We start from the raw sequence: 14,698 nt of genomic DNA on the forward strand, positions 1-14,698 counted from the left end.
GCTTTGATTAGTTAGGTTCGATCAGAGGGGCAGAGCAGAGTAGGAGATGGGCAGTAACCTGTGTGACTGAAGACTCCCGGATTGTGGCGCACCGAGTTGTGAGGAATAAAAACGCAGCTTGAATTCGACTCAACTTAGCGGCAATGCAAAACTTCAAAAATCCCCATGAAGTAAAACGTTGAACTTGAAGGATACCAAGTCATTCATGAGCTCGAGCCATCTTCTGTCACCATGTTCTTTTAAAAAAAACACTTTGACTTCGATCAAGCGTATATTTAGAGTACAAGGCATTGGAAGGCTCTCAACGTTACGCAGACTATTAAACCCCTGGACAAACGGTATCAAGAAAATTATGAAGTCTCTCAGTCATTTATTCAGATTCTACTTCATTGTCTTCGTCAGCGGTGTTCTGCTAAAACAATGGATATTTGCATCTCCTCGTTTCGTCTCTAACAACGACAGTACTCATCTCAGGTAACTGTTCGAATCGTGTCAACTTTCCTTCCCTAACAATCCATTTCACTCCTCCATGTTCCATAACAGGCAGCGCATCCGCTCCTCGTCCCCACCAATACCCTTCCTGAAAATACATCGCCGTATCAAAAACACCATTCCCGGCCCCAGGTGCCCGGTCAGTCTGAGAAACCCTACGCATCTGTTCCACATCTCTAGTGCTTGCCATCTTGACCTCCGGCTCGTAGAACCCCCACTGAATGATCGACGCGATTGTCGCAAATGCAGCGCCGACTAAGGGCCCCCACTGACCAATGGCCGTCATATTTTCGCCCACTGGCAACCCCCTCGGCCCGAGCATCGCCACTTCCATCACAACGATATGGCCCACACAAAAACCCACAGCGAGCGGCGGCGCGCATACCGCGCACGTTGCGACTCTATCCGCGTTTTTGCGTCGGAAGCGGCGCGAGCCGACGTTGGTTTTTAGCTGTGCGCGCGCGAGATCGAGCGGGCGTTTCTGCTCAGAGAAGAATATGATGGCCATGAAGGCTAGCCAGCCTGCGGTCCATGAGAAGAGCGTGGACCATGTGTGGATTATGAATGAGCCGAGGTGGAACGGGACAGAGACGATCTGCTGGCTCTGCCTCAGCGGCAGAGTGACATTGCACACTAGCGCCGTGCACGCGTCTGCGTCGCACGGCACGGGCGACGGGATCTTCTTGATGCTTGCTAAAGACGCCATGTTCCCCGTGAACATAACGAGGATCCACAAAAATACAAGCAGCCGTGCAGACGTTTCCGCCTCTCTTAGCGTTTTGGACCACACCATCAGCGGTATTGCCGCAACGAGCCCGACGCCCGTGATAGCATATACTGGGATAATGTCCAAATCCACCGTCGCCTTCCCTTTTGCCGCGTCCAGCGCGAGCGCGTGGACAGCTGCGATGGAGCTGAAGATCATGGACGCACCGAGTGTGCTGTCGACCAGCCATTTCGTTTTGTGGAATACGAGTGTGATGATCAACAGGATGTAGTAGAGGAATCGTGGGATGGGTCCGTAGCCGCCCGAGAGCGGGTACGCGCATATAAGGCCGGCGCTCATTATGCTGCGATGTTTTCTTTGATGGGGCGATTTGGATAATTGTTCGAATGTTGGCTGCGGTGAGGCCTCTTTTCGCGACTAAGCAGCTGGTTATTATATGTGTAGTCGTTGCATAGCCTACTTACGACATGTGTGCTGTGCGGGCACACTGCACAAAAATATGTCAACCATTCTGCCGTTCACATTTGGCAGTGACAGTCAGGTCCCGACCAATGGGGTTGTCCTGAGCCATGCGTTCTGGAATTACTGCTGCTGCCTCTGGTTTTATTCTTACCGTGCGAAACAACGTATCTTCAAGTTCTCGATTTGGAACGGCATCTTTCGCGGTGAACTCGACGGGCGTCTATCTGATGGATTACAATCGTTCCCGTGGAATCCTTCCAGATGCTAGCATGCTAATATTTAACGGCCCTGTTGTCCATTTTTGTGCATATAATGACTGAAATAAGGTGTAAGATGCGCTGCGCTGCGGAACATCTACTAATTTTTGAGCCACAATCGTATCATTCTACCCTCACACGTGTAGATACCTTGAAGAGCATATATATAAAGGTGCAGTCAAGGTGAATTAGAGCTTACACGTCTCTTTCTTTTCTTTCACTATGCACGATACTTATCCTTCGACGATGGGTACCTCACCCACTCATTCTGCTCATTCGGACAACGTCTCTATCGGACAGAGGTTTGTTCATTGATACCCACTGTTTGTATTTTCAGGCAACTCAAGAGAACCGTTTTAGCGCCTGGTCGAGCAGCATGTCTCTCCGTAACAAGGCACGTTGACGTCCTCTTACTTAACATACATAACTTATCTGAGTATTTTCTAGGCTACCGTTGTCGATAACGCCAACGTCACAATCGCGTGAGCAGCTGAACCTCTTCCAAAATATCAGACAAGGAAATAACCATGTCTTCCTCCAACAGTGTCATGGGAGCTACAGGCACCGGAAAAACAAGCGTAAACCTTTTTTTTTTGGCTGGACGCATCGTTTGAACTGACCGTCCGTTGTAGGGCACCTTGCCTGGCACAGTTCATCAACCTCGCGAGCGGGGCAAACCTCAAAGTCGGGCAGGGTCTCCACTCTTGCACGGGCGCGGTCGAGCTAGCGCCGTCCTTTGAGCTCGACGGGCGGTCCGTTAGTCTCATTGACACCCCCGGGTTTGATGATACCACCAAGAGTGACGCGGACGTTCTGCGTATGATCGCCATGTTTCTCGCTGAAACGTAGTTCAAACCCACCATCCTACGCAATTATCTTCTCTTTACATCCCTTCTTCTTTGCAAATAGGTACGAACACGGCAAGCGCCTCGCGGGTGTGATCTACATCCACCGCATCTCAGATTTCCGTATGACCGGCATCTCATCAAGGAACTTTAAAATGTTCCGTGAGCTCTGCGGCGAGAGCACGCTCCGCAACGTCGTCATCCTCACCAACATGTGGGGCGAAGTCAAACCGGAGGTAGGCGAGGCGCGCGCGCACGAGCTCGCTACGCAGGACATCTTTTTCAAGCCTGTCATAGCAAAAGGCGCGCAGTTCCTCCGGCACGATAATACGCGCGCTGCGGCGTTGAGTGTTATTAGGCGTATACTTCAGAACCACCCGATGGCGCTGCAGATCCAGCGTGAGCTGGTTGATGAGGGAAAGGATATGGCGCAGACGGCCGCTGGAGCGCAGTTGAATAAGGAGATGATGGAGCAGATCGAGAAGCACCGTAAGGAGATCACGGCTGTTAGAGAAGAAATGAAAGGTAGGTTTTATTTGTATATATCTTGCAAATCTAATCATAGGAAATTTTGTCACATCCAGAGGCGATACGCGTTAAAGACGAGGAGGCAAGACGAGAGCTCGAGGCAGAGGCGAACAAGCTCCAAGCGGAGATGATGCGCGTGCAGAATGAATCTCAAAAGTTGGCCACCGACTACCGCAAAGAAAAAGAGAGGCTTGAAAATCGAATGCAAGAGATGTCAGAAGCATCACGTAGGGAACAAGAAAAAGCGAATGCCGAGTACAATCAACAACTTTCTGGGATTAGAGATCAGCTTTCGCAGACTTCTGCTAATGCAGACCAGCAGAGAGCTGAGCTTGAAAAACAAATTGATAATCTGCGTATTGGTCATCGTGGAGGAGGAGAAGGAGGAGGAGGATTTTTTACCCCTATTGGCCGTGCTTTAGATGGCTTTTTCAGAATTTATTAGTCGTACCCATTCAGATGTATACATAATTGCCTTAAAAAAGAAAACGAGTCATACCAGAGAAACAAATTTTGGAAAGCGGATTCGCAGGGTAGTAGTGTAAAGGAATATGGTTAACTTGACCACAGGAAAATTTCTTTTGACTTCGAAAAAGTGATTAGTCAAAAATGGCTGGTAAGAGCCTACAGTAGATCCGCGCTATCGAAGTGTTATTTCAAGCGGAGAATAAAATCGGAGTACAAGAATTTCGTCTTCCGTTCCGAACTTCCTTTCCCCAACTTTGTCCTGAATTTACATTGCACAAACGCTCTTCTATCAATCTTCTCTAGTATCCAACTCAACTTTGGGTTGCTTTCATGAATTCTGTGACCACTTCTAGTAACTCTGCGGTCTGCATTTTAACCAGGGACGTTGACATGATTATCCTAATGATTCGTGGCTAGAAAGGATCGTTCTTAACGTCACGGTTACCGATTGAGTTGCTGCAAGAAATACTCAAATGCGCGAGATGGGACGATTTACTAAGACTTCGAAGGGTATAAACCATTTACATTTATATTTCTGACTGTGTAACTTTCCTGATTTCGGGATGACAGACCTGTCGATACCTGGGAGAGATGACAAGGGCAAGGGAAGTTTGGAGACACCTTGTCGAGCAATACGTGGTGTCCAACGCCGTTCGTCCGAGATTGGAACGCCCAATTTCTTTGTACTCGTCTTTAGAGCTCGAGGCTCTCCTTCTCAGATGGATGAGCGCGCATCGTGCGTTGAACGCAAAGACGTTCCAAACTGCTCGAGAACGTGAGTTCAAAATCACAGATGCCCACCGTGTGCACCTTGGTGCGGGAGGGCGCTGGCTTTTCGTCGCAAGCTCAAAGGCAGGAATAACCTACTACGACCTCGACTCCGACTCATCGGAGTCACCATCTGGAGTGGAACTCATTCCAAATCAGATAGCGCATACTTGTCCTTCCTGGGTTCAGGTGACCATCGAAGATGACATGCAATCCCCCTTTGTCGGGTTTTCAGTGGCTTTCGCCCTCTCTAGCCATGAATATTCCACCGGCGCTACGGAAAATTGGCACCATTTTCAAATATGGCGCGTTGAGGCAGTTTTGGATGGCATGCAACGCGTTATAGGGTTGAAGGCTACGCAGATTGCTTCTTTCCCTCATATACACAGGATTGCTCCTCATTGTTCGATTTCGCTTCGTGGACCGCATCTCGCTTTCCATGTTATGGCCGCTCGCGAGTATTACGTGTGTGTGGTCGACTGGAGGCAGGCCAACAGCCTACCTTCGAAGTACCCATTTCGTGTAGCACAACGGGCATCGTTTCCATCAGTGAGCTTGATATACCACTCAGTATCAATAATGTCCGCTAATCCATTTTTCATTTAATATATAGGTATTCCTATCACTGTTGCCGCGGAATCAACTTCTGGCTGTTTCTGACTACTACTATCTTTGTGATTACTCGTCGAATCCAGAGTTTACTTGCATACCAGACCAAAACATACCACTCATTGCGCCCTATCTACGTCGTACGGAAACTCCATTGGTGACCGTAGATCCCTCCAACTGGTTCCTGGACCGCACAGGGACAAAAGCCACTATCATTGTGTTTGGTGGTGAATATAGCTCCGATTGGACTCTATCTGCTTTAACTTTCGACTGTACCTCCCCTTCAACTGGCGCTCTGGTCCCTAAAGCGGATCTTATGACAAACATCTACTCTGACGATCTGCACGCAACATATTTGGGCTCCAAATTTTCGGTTTTCATAGACGAAGACTGTTGGAATGATAGTCGGCGAGCGACTTGGTCGCTAAGTCGTTATCTTCCTCTTGTAGTTTATCTTATCATATTTTTTCTAGATTATTCTACTATAGGTTCCGTAGTTACTGTAGGTACAACCGTGTAGCTACGTCGTGAATCTACATCTTTTACCACCACTGCGCATTATACTTACAACAGGTTATGGGCCCCGAGAGGTCATAACTAAAGCTCGCTTTGTTCTAAACTCGTTCTATTCTTATCGATCTATATCTAAACTTGTACTCGACGTCAAATGGCTGACTCGACAACCGCGGAAGTCAACATCGGCGGATATCGCATCGACACACTGAAGGCCCACAATTGGATGCCGTGGAAGCGGCGCATGCTAGCAGTACTGGTGGACCTCGGACTGGAGAAATACGTGGACGGCACGTCGCTTCGACCAGGATCAGCGAAACCGAACGCACCCACGGCGGAAGAAATCGCAGCTCAGACAGCGTGGGATAAGGGAGATGCGAAAGCGCGATGCAGGATCGAACTCGCGTTAAGCGATGCGGAGATGGTACACGTCCTGGGAGCGCGCACGGCGCGCGAGATGTGGACGCAGTTGTGCACAGTGAAGGAATCCAAGGGACGACTCGGTGTTTTGGCGACACGACGAGCACTTTTCCGGGCAACCGCAGAGGAGGGATGCGACATGGCAGAGCATATCGCAAAGCTACGTCAATTCCAGGAGGAGCTGCACATCATGGGCAGCATTGTATCGGACGAAGATTTCGTCATGATTTTGCTCACCTCGTTGCCGGAATCTTGGGAGAATTATGCGTCATCCTTTTTGGGCTCGAGCGGGAATCGTCCTACGCTCACTTCGCAAGAGCTCGTTGGTGTTCTCCTTGAAGAAGCTCGTCGTCGGAAGGAGCGTGGAGGTGATGGTGCCGGAGGGACTACGCTTCAAGTTCGTGGAGGTCAAGGGTCGTCGGATGGAAAGGGTAATGGTTCGAGGGATGGCAGCGGCGGGAAGGAGTGCTATAATTGCCACAAGATGGGGCACATTTCGAAGGATTGCTGGGCGAAGGGCGGAGGTCGTGAAGGAAAGGGTCCGAGGGGGCGGAAGACGAAGAATAGAGGGCGGACGAATCAGGCTCGGGAGGACGTCAACACTACGCTCAACGATGAGGTTGCGTACCACACGTACTCGACGTCAAACTTCTCTCGTTACGACTGGCTTTACGATTCTGCAACCACCAGTCACGTTTGTCCCGTCCGTGAAGCCTTCATCGAGTATACGCCACTCGTTAATTCCTCCGTTCGTGGTGTCGGAAAGAGTCCAGCTATCATTGCAGGCCGCGGAACAGTCATCCTCAACTTCGATGTCGACGGGCAGACGATTACTCATCGTTTGAAAGACGTTTTACACATCCCTGAAGCCGAAAATGCTTTGATGTCGCTCGGAAGGTTTGAGAGGGATGGGAGGAGCTCGTCGTTTAAGAATGGGAAGGTTCTTTTGATGGATGCGAAGGATAAGGTTATTGGAAAAGGGTCGAAACGCGGTCAGATGTATATTCTTCACGCTCGCGCTCAGCTTAATTCAGGGGAACAGGTCAACTACGTCTCGCCAAAACTCACCTGGGATCAATGGCATCGTCGTTTTGGCCATATCTCAGTGTCGTCGTTGCAGAAACTCGTCCGGAACGATCTTGTCGTCGGTCTTTCCGTGGACGAAACGTCTATTCCATCCCCATCGTGCGAGGCGTGCATCCAAGCGAAGCAGACGCATAAACCTTTCCCTGGAGAAGCAGAAAATCGATCCACGGTTCCTGGAGAGCGAACCATGAGCGACGTATGGGGTCCTATCGGAACACGCTCGGTAAATGGATTTTATTACTACATTACGTTTATGGACGACGCGAAGCGATACAACGGCGTGGTTTTCTTGAAGGACAAGAAGGAGGCGGCGAAGGCGATTGAGAATCATGGGGAGCGAGTGAAGAGGAGGTTTGGGCAGTATCCGAGGTACATTCGCATGGACAATGGCAAGGAACTCGTGAACGAGCGGATTAAGAAGTGGGCGGCGGAGAGAGGCATTGAAATCGAGACGACGGCGCCATATTCCCCATCTCAGAACGGCGTCGCAGAGCGCTACAATCGTACGCTGTTGGAGCTAGCACGTGCGATGATTATTGCGAAGAATTTACCTCTCTTTCTCTGGGACGAGGCGGTCAATTACGCGAATTATTTACGCAACCGCGCGCCTACTCGAGCACTCGACGACAAGACACCATATGAAGGCTGGCACAACAAGAAACCGGATGTTTCTCACCTTCGGGAGTTCGGATGCGATGTATGGGTGTTAGACGAGACGAAGGGGCTTTCGAAGCTCAAGCCACGGTCGAAGAAGATGGTATTCGTTGGTTTTAACGAAGGCTCGAAGTCTGTGCGTTATTACGATCCCAAATCGCGCACAGTGAAGTCATCGCGAAACGTATCGTTTAACGAAAACGAAACGCCGCAGAACGTCGAAATTCCTGGATTATCGTCTGAGGGGGAGCGTAACGAATCGACAGACGTTAAATCCAGCGAAAACGAGCCAGAAACCGTCAAGAACGAACCTATTTCGTCTACAGCATCGATTCCACAGCCCAGCATACGTCGATCAGCTCGTGAACACAATTTTGTTGATTACAAGAAGGCAAACAACCCGAATGCTCGTTTACCGACTACACGATCCCAAACGACTCTAAACGCACCACAAATCGCTACAAAATCGACCGAGACCTCGAGCGCAAAGTCTACAGCAACGGAGCAAGCAAACATTGTCAAAGAACAGCTGTGGGGCGCGATTTTAGACGATTCGGAACGTGTCTTTGCCATGCGCGAATTGGACGTACCTCGGACACTTGAAGAAGCTTTGGAAAGCTGTGAGGCAGCTGCGTGGAAGGCAGCTATGGACGAAGAAATTGAGACGCTTTTACGGATGGGTACTTGGGAGATGATGAAGATTCCGGATGGAAGGAAACTGGTTGGATGCCGTTGGGTCTACGCGAAGAAACGGGACGAAAACGGGAACGTCATCAAGTACAAGGCCCGACTAGTCGTTCAGGGATGCTCTCAGAGACCTGGTACAGACTACAGCGAGGACGGAACATTCGCACCAGTCATGCGATTCGACACGCTACGCTCGCTACTCGCATATTCGGCCGTACACAATCTCAAGATGCGTCAATTCGATATAAAGGGTGCATATTTGCATGGTTACATCTCGGAGGAGATATATATGGTCCAACCACCCGGTTATGACGATGGCACTGGTCAGGCATGCCGTCTCATTCGTTCGCTTTACGGTCTCAAGCAGGCAGGAAACGTATGGAACCATGAACTCGATAACGCTCTCACTTCATTCGGTTTTACGAAACTCAAGAGCGATTACTGCTGCTACATCCGTCGAGCTGAAAACGGCGATTTTACGATTTTGGTTACCTGGGTGGACGACATAATCAGTTTCTCAACAAACGACTCGCTCAACGACCAGCTGGAGCGAGAATTAGGCTCGAAATTCGACGTTAAATCGATGGGTCAGCCCTCGATGATGCTAGGATTCAAGCTCGAGCAAAAGGACCATTACATTTCGCTCTCGCAAGCACACTACATCGACAAACTCCTCGAGAAGTTTGGTTTACAAGACGCGAACCCCGTTTCGACGCCTATGGACCCGAACGTGCGATTGGATAAGGATGAAGGTGTTCGGGAGGATGGAGACGGTCAGGGGGAGGTTAATTCGCGTTTAGGATTCAGTTATGCAACGGTCATCGGCTCGCTCATGTATCTGGCACTCGGAACTCGTCCAGACATCGCGTTTGCGGTATACAAACTCGCGCAATTCACCAGCAAGCCGAAATCGACTCATTGGACCGCTGTCAAACGTATATTTCGTTATCTGAAGGGCACGCGCAATCACAAACTTACTTACGGCGGCGATTCGCAAGTTTTGGACGTAAATCTCAATGTTTATTGCGACGCCGATTGGGCTGAAAACTACGATCGGAAATCAACTAGCGGATACGTGGTTACGATAGCAGGCGGCGCTGTGGCATGGAGCTCGAAGAAACAGAATACGGTCGCACTTTCAACCGCTGAAGCCGAATACGTTTCCACAACGCATGCGGCGAAGCAAGTCTTATGGCACCGCTCACTCTTCACGGAGCTCGGTTTCCACATTCCATCAACGTCAACCATCTTTACCGACAATACGGCAGCCATTTCGATTGCGCATCATCCAGAATTCCATGCCCGTACGAAGCACATTGACATTGCATTTCATTTCCTACGCGACTTGGTGGAGAAGAAGACGCTCGACACGGTTTACATCAACACTTCAAACAATTTGGCAGACGTTTTCACAAAGGCTTTACCTCGCGTTGCACACGATGGTTTCACGTTGCAGTTGGGAGTTTTGGCCGACTAAGGGGGAGTGTTGGAATGATAGTCGGCGAGCGACTTGGTCGCTAAGTCGTTATCTTCCTCTTGTAGTTTATCTTATCATATTTTTTCTAGATTATTCTACTATAGGTTCCGTAGTTACTGTAGGTACAACCGTGTAGCTACGTCGTGAATCTACATCTTTTACCACCACTGCGCATTATACTTACAACAAAGACAACCAGATGACAATTGTTTCCTACCCGTCATTTGCGATGGAAGGGAACCATGATGTCACGCAGCGGCGTGGCGTTTTGAGTCACCCATGTCACCTAGTGTCTATTGAAAATATTTGCTGATGAAGATATTGGAAGAATTGTTTATTGGGCGAGCGACCCTGCTCTGGGAAAATGGAGAAAGTCGAATCTCACTGTTGTAGATTTTGCTAGAGAATCACTACCTTGAAGCAAATTGGAGGCTGTATATTCAAATATGAAAGCTTTTTTAGCAGCTGCTTCAACTAGAGATTTACCTTGTTCATTACTGCGATCGTCTGTTTCGACATGTTCAGATATAGTACTTTGATACTACTAATTATTTTAGCGCTTTTAATAGCGGCAAATTTGTTAGTAGATCGGAAATGACAGTCCTTTTACTCCAGCAAATTTAAATATTAGACAAGATTTTCTGGTCAGCCGCAACAAACCTAAATTCTCATTCTCCCTTCGCTATACGTGAAGGTCCAAAGTTATCAAGGCTCGAATTGCGGTGCAATATTATTTGTAATACACAAATTGATCACTCGCCGAGCCAATCAGGGGCAACCCGTGCCTCACTTTACGCGGGATCGGATTGTGACTCGACGCCCATCCATCTTCCTCTATTACAACCATGACCTCCTATCTTCGCAACTGGCTCTACAGCGGGACATCCTCTGCCGAGCCTGAAACCCCTCCGGTTCCCACTTTCCAGACATTTTCCCCTCCTGCTTCAGACGACGGAGAGGGCGAAGACACGGAAACGGAACAGCAAGATGACGACACCCCACCCGCATTTCCTAGTCTGAACAGCGCCCAGAGGGTGCAGTCTGCTAAGATGCCGGGTTTCTTGAGCGATTCAGAGCGTATGCCTCCCCCGCCGGTGCCCTCGCTCTCTGTACGGCGGCCCGGCGTTCCCAATCCACCCTCAAGTGGCTCATCGCTCCTGGTGCCCACTACAACCACAAAACCTCCACCGAAACCCTCTAAAAAGGCAGGTGGGAAGGTTGCGCTGTCTCCGGGACACAGCCCTCTAGATTGGGCGGCTCTGAAGTCCTCTGGGGCAGATCTAAGAGTACGCCCCTCTTTCTCCTTCATATGATTGCATTCTTTGTGGCTAACCGTTCTCTCGTACAGGGCGTTGACAGCTTGATGCGTATACCTCCTTCTGTTCTAAAGAAACATAACAAGCGTGATGATGCTTGGTCGGCGTTCAATGGAAAGGTTTACAATATGACTGCGTATCTACCATTTCATCCAGGCGGGGAAAGAGAGCTGATGCGTGTTGCTGGGAGGGACGGAACTCAACTTTTCGGTACGTGACTTCATCTTTATAAACGGTCTACTGGTTCTTATGTGTTCCTTTACCTCTGTAGCTTCCACCCATGCTTGGGTTAATGTTGATTTCATGCTAGACTCGTGTTTGGTTGGGTTCCTAGTTCCCGAACCGCCTTCCCCTTGAGAAAAGGGGACTCATAGAAGCCAGGTTTGACATGTTATTAACCGAGAGCTGTACTAATTCATTAGAGTAATGATACAATAGAATGCGAGCCAGGAAACCCCACACGGAGTTCAGTTGCAGATCCAATCTGATCAAGCAGTTGCAACCCAGCATTGTAAACACGCGGTCTAAGCATGCACTCCTTTAATGTGGTGCTGTTGGTGGCAAGATAGGCACTGGTCAGTCATTCCTTTCTGATGCGCAAAGCGCAAACAGGTTATCAGACATCCCAGACAATTGAATGAACTGGACTACGTTCTGTCCTTCTTGAACAAAATCTTCAATCTGGACAGGTGCATTATTTAGACCCTGAAAGTTTGATCAACGAAAAGGCCTCAAATTCTGGAATGTTGAATCACTAACAAGTCTATTGGGCAACCATGTCTTTGTGTTGGCAGTATCTGGATTTATTTTGACAATCAATTGCCCTTGATTTGGCCACTTTTGTTCGAGTCCGAAAATAGCACTAGCAATGGTTGCAGGTGTCTGATCTGTACCGAGTGTTTCTATTACTCCTTGTACAAGTTGCTTGGAAAAGGAGCATATTTGTAATGACAGTCTCTTTCTTGGAACCTGAACAGAATGAAAGTCAGTAATAACAGCGTCCTCGTTACTAGTTATCGAATCAGAAACTCTTATTTAATATTCAAAACGCCAGGGCGCATATAACATACTTTGTTTGGCCGATATTCCACTTCAGTGCCGTTTCTTGATCAATTTGGAAATCGCAATTCAGGGTTCCCATGTTATCCAGGGCTAGCTTGACAAACCATAACCCAGGCACATTGTGGCATGGTAAAACCGGCCGAGGTGGCTGTGGTTCAGCGGTTTCTTGTTCTTCGATTATTTCCGGGACAGGGCTTGGAGATTTTTCCGGATCTCGAGTTGTTTGATTCATTTCTGTGCTTTCGGGTTGTGGAATTGGCTCATTCGAGAAGCGACTGTTCGATGACGGTGCTGCAGAGTGCATGGATGATACGGACATTGGCACAGAATGATCTCGAGTCTGTATTCTTTCATTCGAACGCGGTCTCATAGGCGATATTCTTGACGTTATGGAGCTTCTTCTGGGTGGCGGAGTACGAGGGCCTCCTCTTCCTAAGGGCGAGCGAGTTCTTGATGATAGGTATGATTCACTTCGGGGCGGCGAACGGGACGCTCTGCGTGGTGGTTGGGCTGACCTGGGATGCGGCCGGTATGGTGGAGGCGTGCGTGGTCGCGGTGAACGACCACGCGAGTATAGGTTGGGTTCTCGGGGTGGTGGTGTACGTGGGCCTCTTCTTACGGGTGAACGGGATCGGCTGCGTTGCCTATATGAGCTTGGTGGCGGTGGTAAGCGATAGTAATCATCATCCCGAGAGAAGCGCCGTGTATGAGTGTATCCATCGCCTCTTCCCCTCCCCCTGCCTCTTGCCCGTCCCCTCCCGCCGTATGGGGCGTGATCGCGACTATCAGAACGTGATTTGTGCCCAGGACTTCGACGGTATCTTTGCTCATCGTATCGCGAGCGAGTATTATCAAATTCGTGATCTGGAGGGTGTCTTTCTATAGTTTTATCTGGAATGGTTCGAGGCGGCGATCGCGATAATCTTCTTCCACCGTAACGTGAATCAGATGGGTGGCGCCGTTCATAATCTTGGTCTCTTGAATCTTGAGAATCAGGTGTATGCCGTTGAAAGGTCTCTTGGTGGTGATAAGGTGCGCTCCGCTGCGACACTTTACGAGTTTCCTCCGTTTGAGAAGTTGTTGATGTTGCGGAGGGCATGCTAGGCGCGTACGGAGCAGAATTTACATGCTGGTTATATGCTTTTTGATTGTAAGCATGCGCGGTGCCTGGTGAGTAAAGTGGTGCTTCCACGCGTTCCTGAGTGGATGTTGATGCGATAGTCGATCCATTTCTCGGGTCTACACGAGGAGGACTTCTCCGCGGAAGATCGCGATCTTGCATATCTTTGTGAACTTTGCGACCTAATTCAGAAAATGAAGCAGAAATCTCGTTAGTAAAAACTTTCGGATTAACGGTTTTTTGTTGCGGAGGGCCATTCTTCGAATCGTCATTGTTTGCGCGACAATCTGCGTTTTGCTGCACAACGGGCATCATGATAGTGCGAATGGGGTCTGAAGAAAGAGGTGATTGATGCCCATCTTCTTGAGCACTATTTGAACCCCCAGATCTTTCGTGTGGCATAACGTTATTCATTTCGAGGTTATTGTTAAAATTGAATTTGGATGGTGATGTATGCGTATTGGAATAGTTAGGTCGCGGTGGCGCGTAGCCATTTTGCATGCGTTGAGCCAGCGTGAGTTGAGAACTGTTTCTTTTTTGCTGAGAGCCAAAACCAGCGTTATTGCTAGAGGTTTGGTTGCGTGTCTCAGAGGCGGAGGTCAATGAAGCAATTCTAGGCTGATTTGGGTCCTAATGGCACATATATGCGCATCAATCAGACCTGATCAGAAAGAAAAGAAGGGAACACGCACTGAGGTCCCAACGTTTTTCAAGTTCTGTGACTTGTCTATGCTTCCAGAGGATATCACATCATCGTTATCTTGGTCTATATCCATCTCACCGCCGTCACGGATGTCATGAAACCCTCGCTCGGCATTGTCGTCATGTATTGCTACTCTGTCTATAAGCGGTTTGGACGCATTCTTCAGTTGCTCTGTCTCTGGACTTTGATGAATGAGCCCGGGGAGGATGGGTCCATCCATCAATCTGTCTTGAAGACTAGGCCTGTCTGGAGAGGCAGAGTTGGAGAAAGAGAGAGGTGGGGGAGAAGAAATGAAGTATTGGTCGTCGTTGAAATTCCCTGAACCTGAGTCGCTGTCCCCTTCGTTGGTGGTGTCGGAGGTGTCCCAGACAGCAGTCGCAGTCTTATTAGGGGTGTGGAGCCCTGGCCTCTTCCATGTTTTATTACGAAAAAACGGCTGTTCCTCTTGTTTAGGACCTATTCGTGACTGTAAATCCGCCATATGAACGTCGGAGTGGAGTGGAA

At 49.1% G+C, this 14,698-nt stretch overlaps 6 protein-coding genes across 6 annotated transcripts; 3 read left to right on the forward strand and 3 right to left on the reverse strand.

Moving 5' to 3' along the window:
• Positions 1-412: 412 nt before the first annotated feature.
• JR316_0005798 (uncharacterized protein) lies at positions 413-1,558 on the reverse strand (the record flags this gene model as incomplete). The annotated part of the gene is made up of 1 exon (XM_047891552.1): positions 413-1,558. The coding sequence occupies one exon, from the start codon at positions 1,556-1,558 to the stop codon at positions 413-415; it is 1,146 nt and encodes a 381-aa protein (XP_047748901.1).
• A 602-nt stretch (positions 1,559-2,160) lies between these two features.
• JR316_0005799 (uncharacterized protein) lies at positions 2,161-3,756 on the forward strand (the record flags this gene model as incomplete). The annotated part of the gene is made up of 4 exons (XM_047891553.1): positions 2,161-2,240; positions 2,571-2,783; positions 2,848-3,308; positions 3,368-3,756. The coding sequence occupies 4 exons, from the start codon at positions 2,161-2,163 to the stop codon at positions 3,754-3,756; spliced, it is 1,143 nt and encodes a 380-aa protein (XP_047748902.1).
• A 614-nt stretch (positions 3,757-4,370) lies between these two features.
• JR316_0005800 (uncharacterized protein) lies at positions 4,371-5,153 on the forward strand (the record flags this gene model as incomplete). The annotated part of the gene is made up of 1 exon (XM_047891554.1): positions 4,371-5,153. One exon carries the CDS (start codon positions 4,371-4,373, stop codon positions 5,151-5,153), a length of 783 nt encoding a protein of 260 aa, XP_047748903.1.
• A 5,685-nt stretch (positions 5,154-10,838) lies between these two features.
• JR316_0005801 (Cytochrome b5 reductase 4) lies at positions 10,839-11,666 on the forward strand (the record flags this gene model as incomplete). The annotated part of the gene is made up of 3 exons (XM_047891555.1): positions 10,839-11,279; positions 11,342-11,519; positions 11,581-11,666. The coding sequence occupies 3 exons, from the start codon at positions 10,839-10,841 to the stop codon at positions 11,664-11,666; spliced, it is 705 nt and encodes a 234-aa protein (XP_047748904.1).
• Positions 11,667-11,885: 219 nt separating this feature from the next.
• On the reverse strand, positions 11,886-12,690 carry JR316_0005802 (uncharacterized protein; the record flags this gene model as incomplete). The annotated part of the gene is made up of 3 exons (XM_047891556.1): positions 11,886-12,014; positions 12,069-12,318; positions 12,380-12,690. The coding sequence occupies 3 exons, from the start codon at positions 12,688-12,690 to the stop codon at positions 11,886-11,888; spliced, it is 690 nt and encodes a 229-aa protein (XP_047748905.1).
• A 560-nt stretch (positions 12,691-13,250) lies between these two features.
• Positions 13,251-14,675, reverse strand: JR316_0005803 (uncharacterized protein; the record flags this gene model as incomplete). Its single annotated transcript, XM_047891557.1, has 3 exons — positions 13,251-13,413; positions 13,484-14,121; positions 14,184-14,675. 3 exons carry the CDS (start codon positions 14,673-14,675, stop codon positions 13,251-13,253), a joined length of 1,293 nt encoding a protein of 430 aa, XP_047748906.1.
• Between the last annotated feature and the right edge of the window lie 23 nt (positions 14,676-14,698).

The sequence above is a fragment of the Psilocybe cubensis genome, chromosome 5 (genome assembly GCF_017499595.1).
Source record: "Psilocybe cubensis strain MGC-MH-2018 chromosome 5, whole genome shotgun sequence".
Lineage (NCBI taxonomy): Eukaryota > Fungi > Basidiomycota > Agaricomycetes > Agaricales > Agrocybaceae > Psilocybe > Psilocybe cubensis.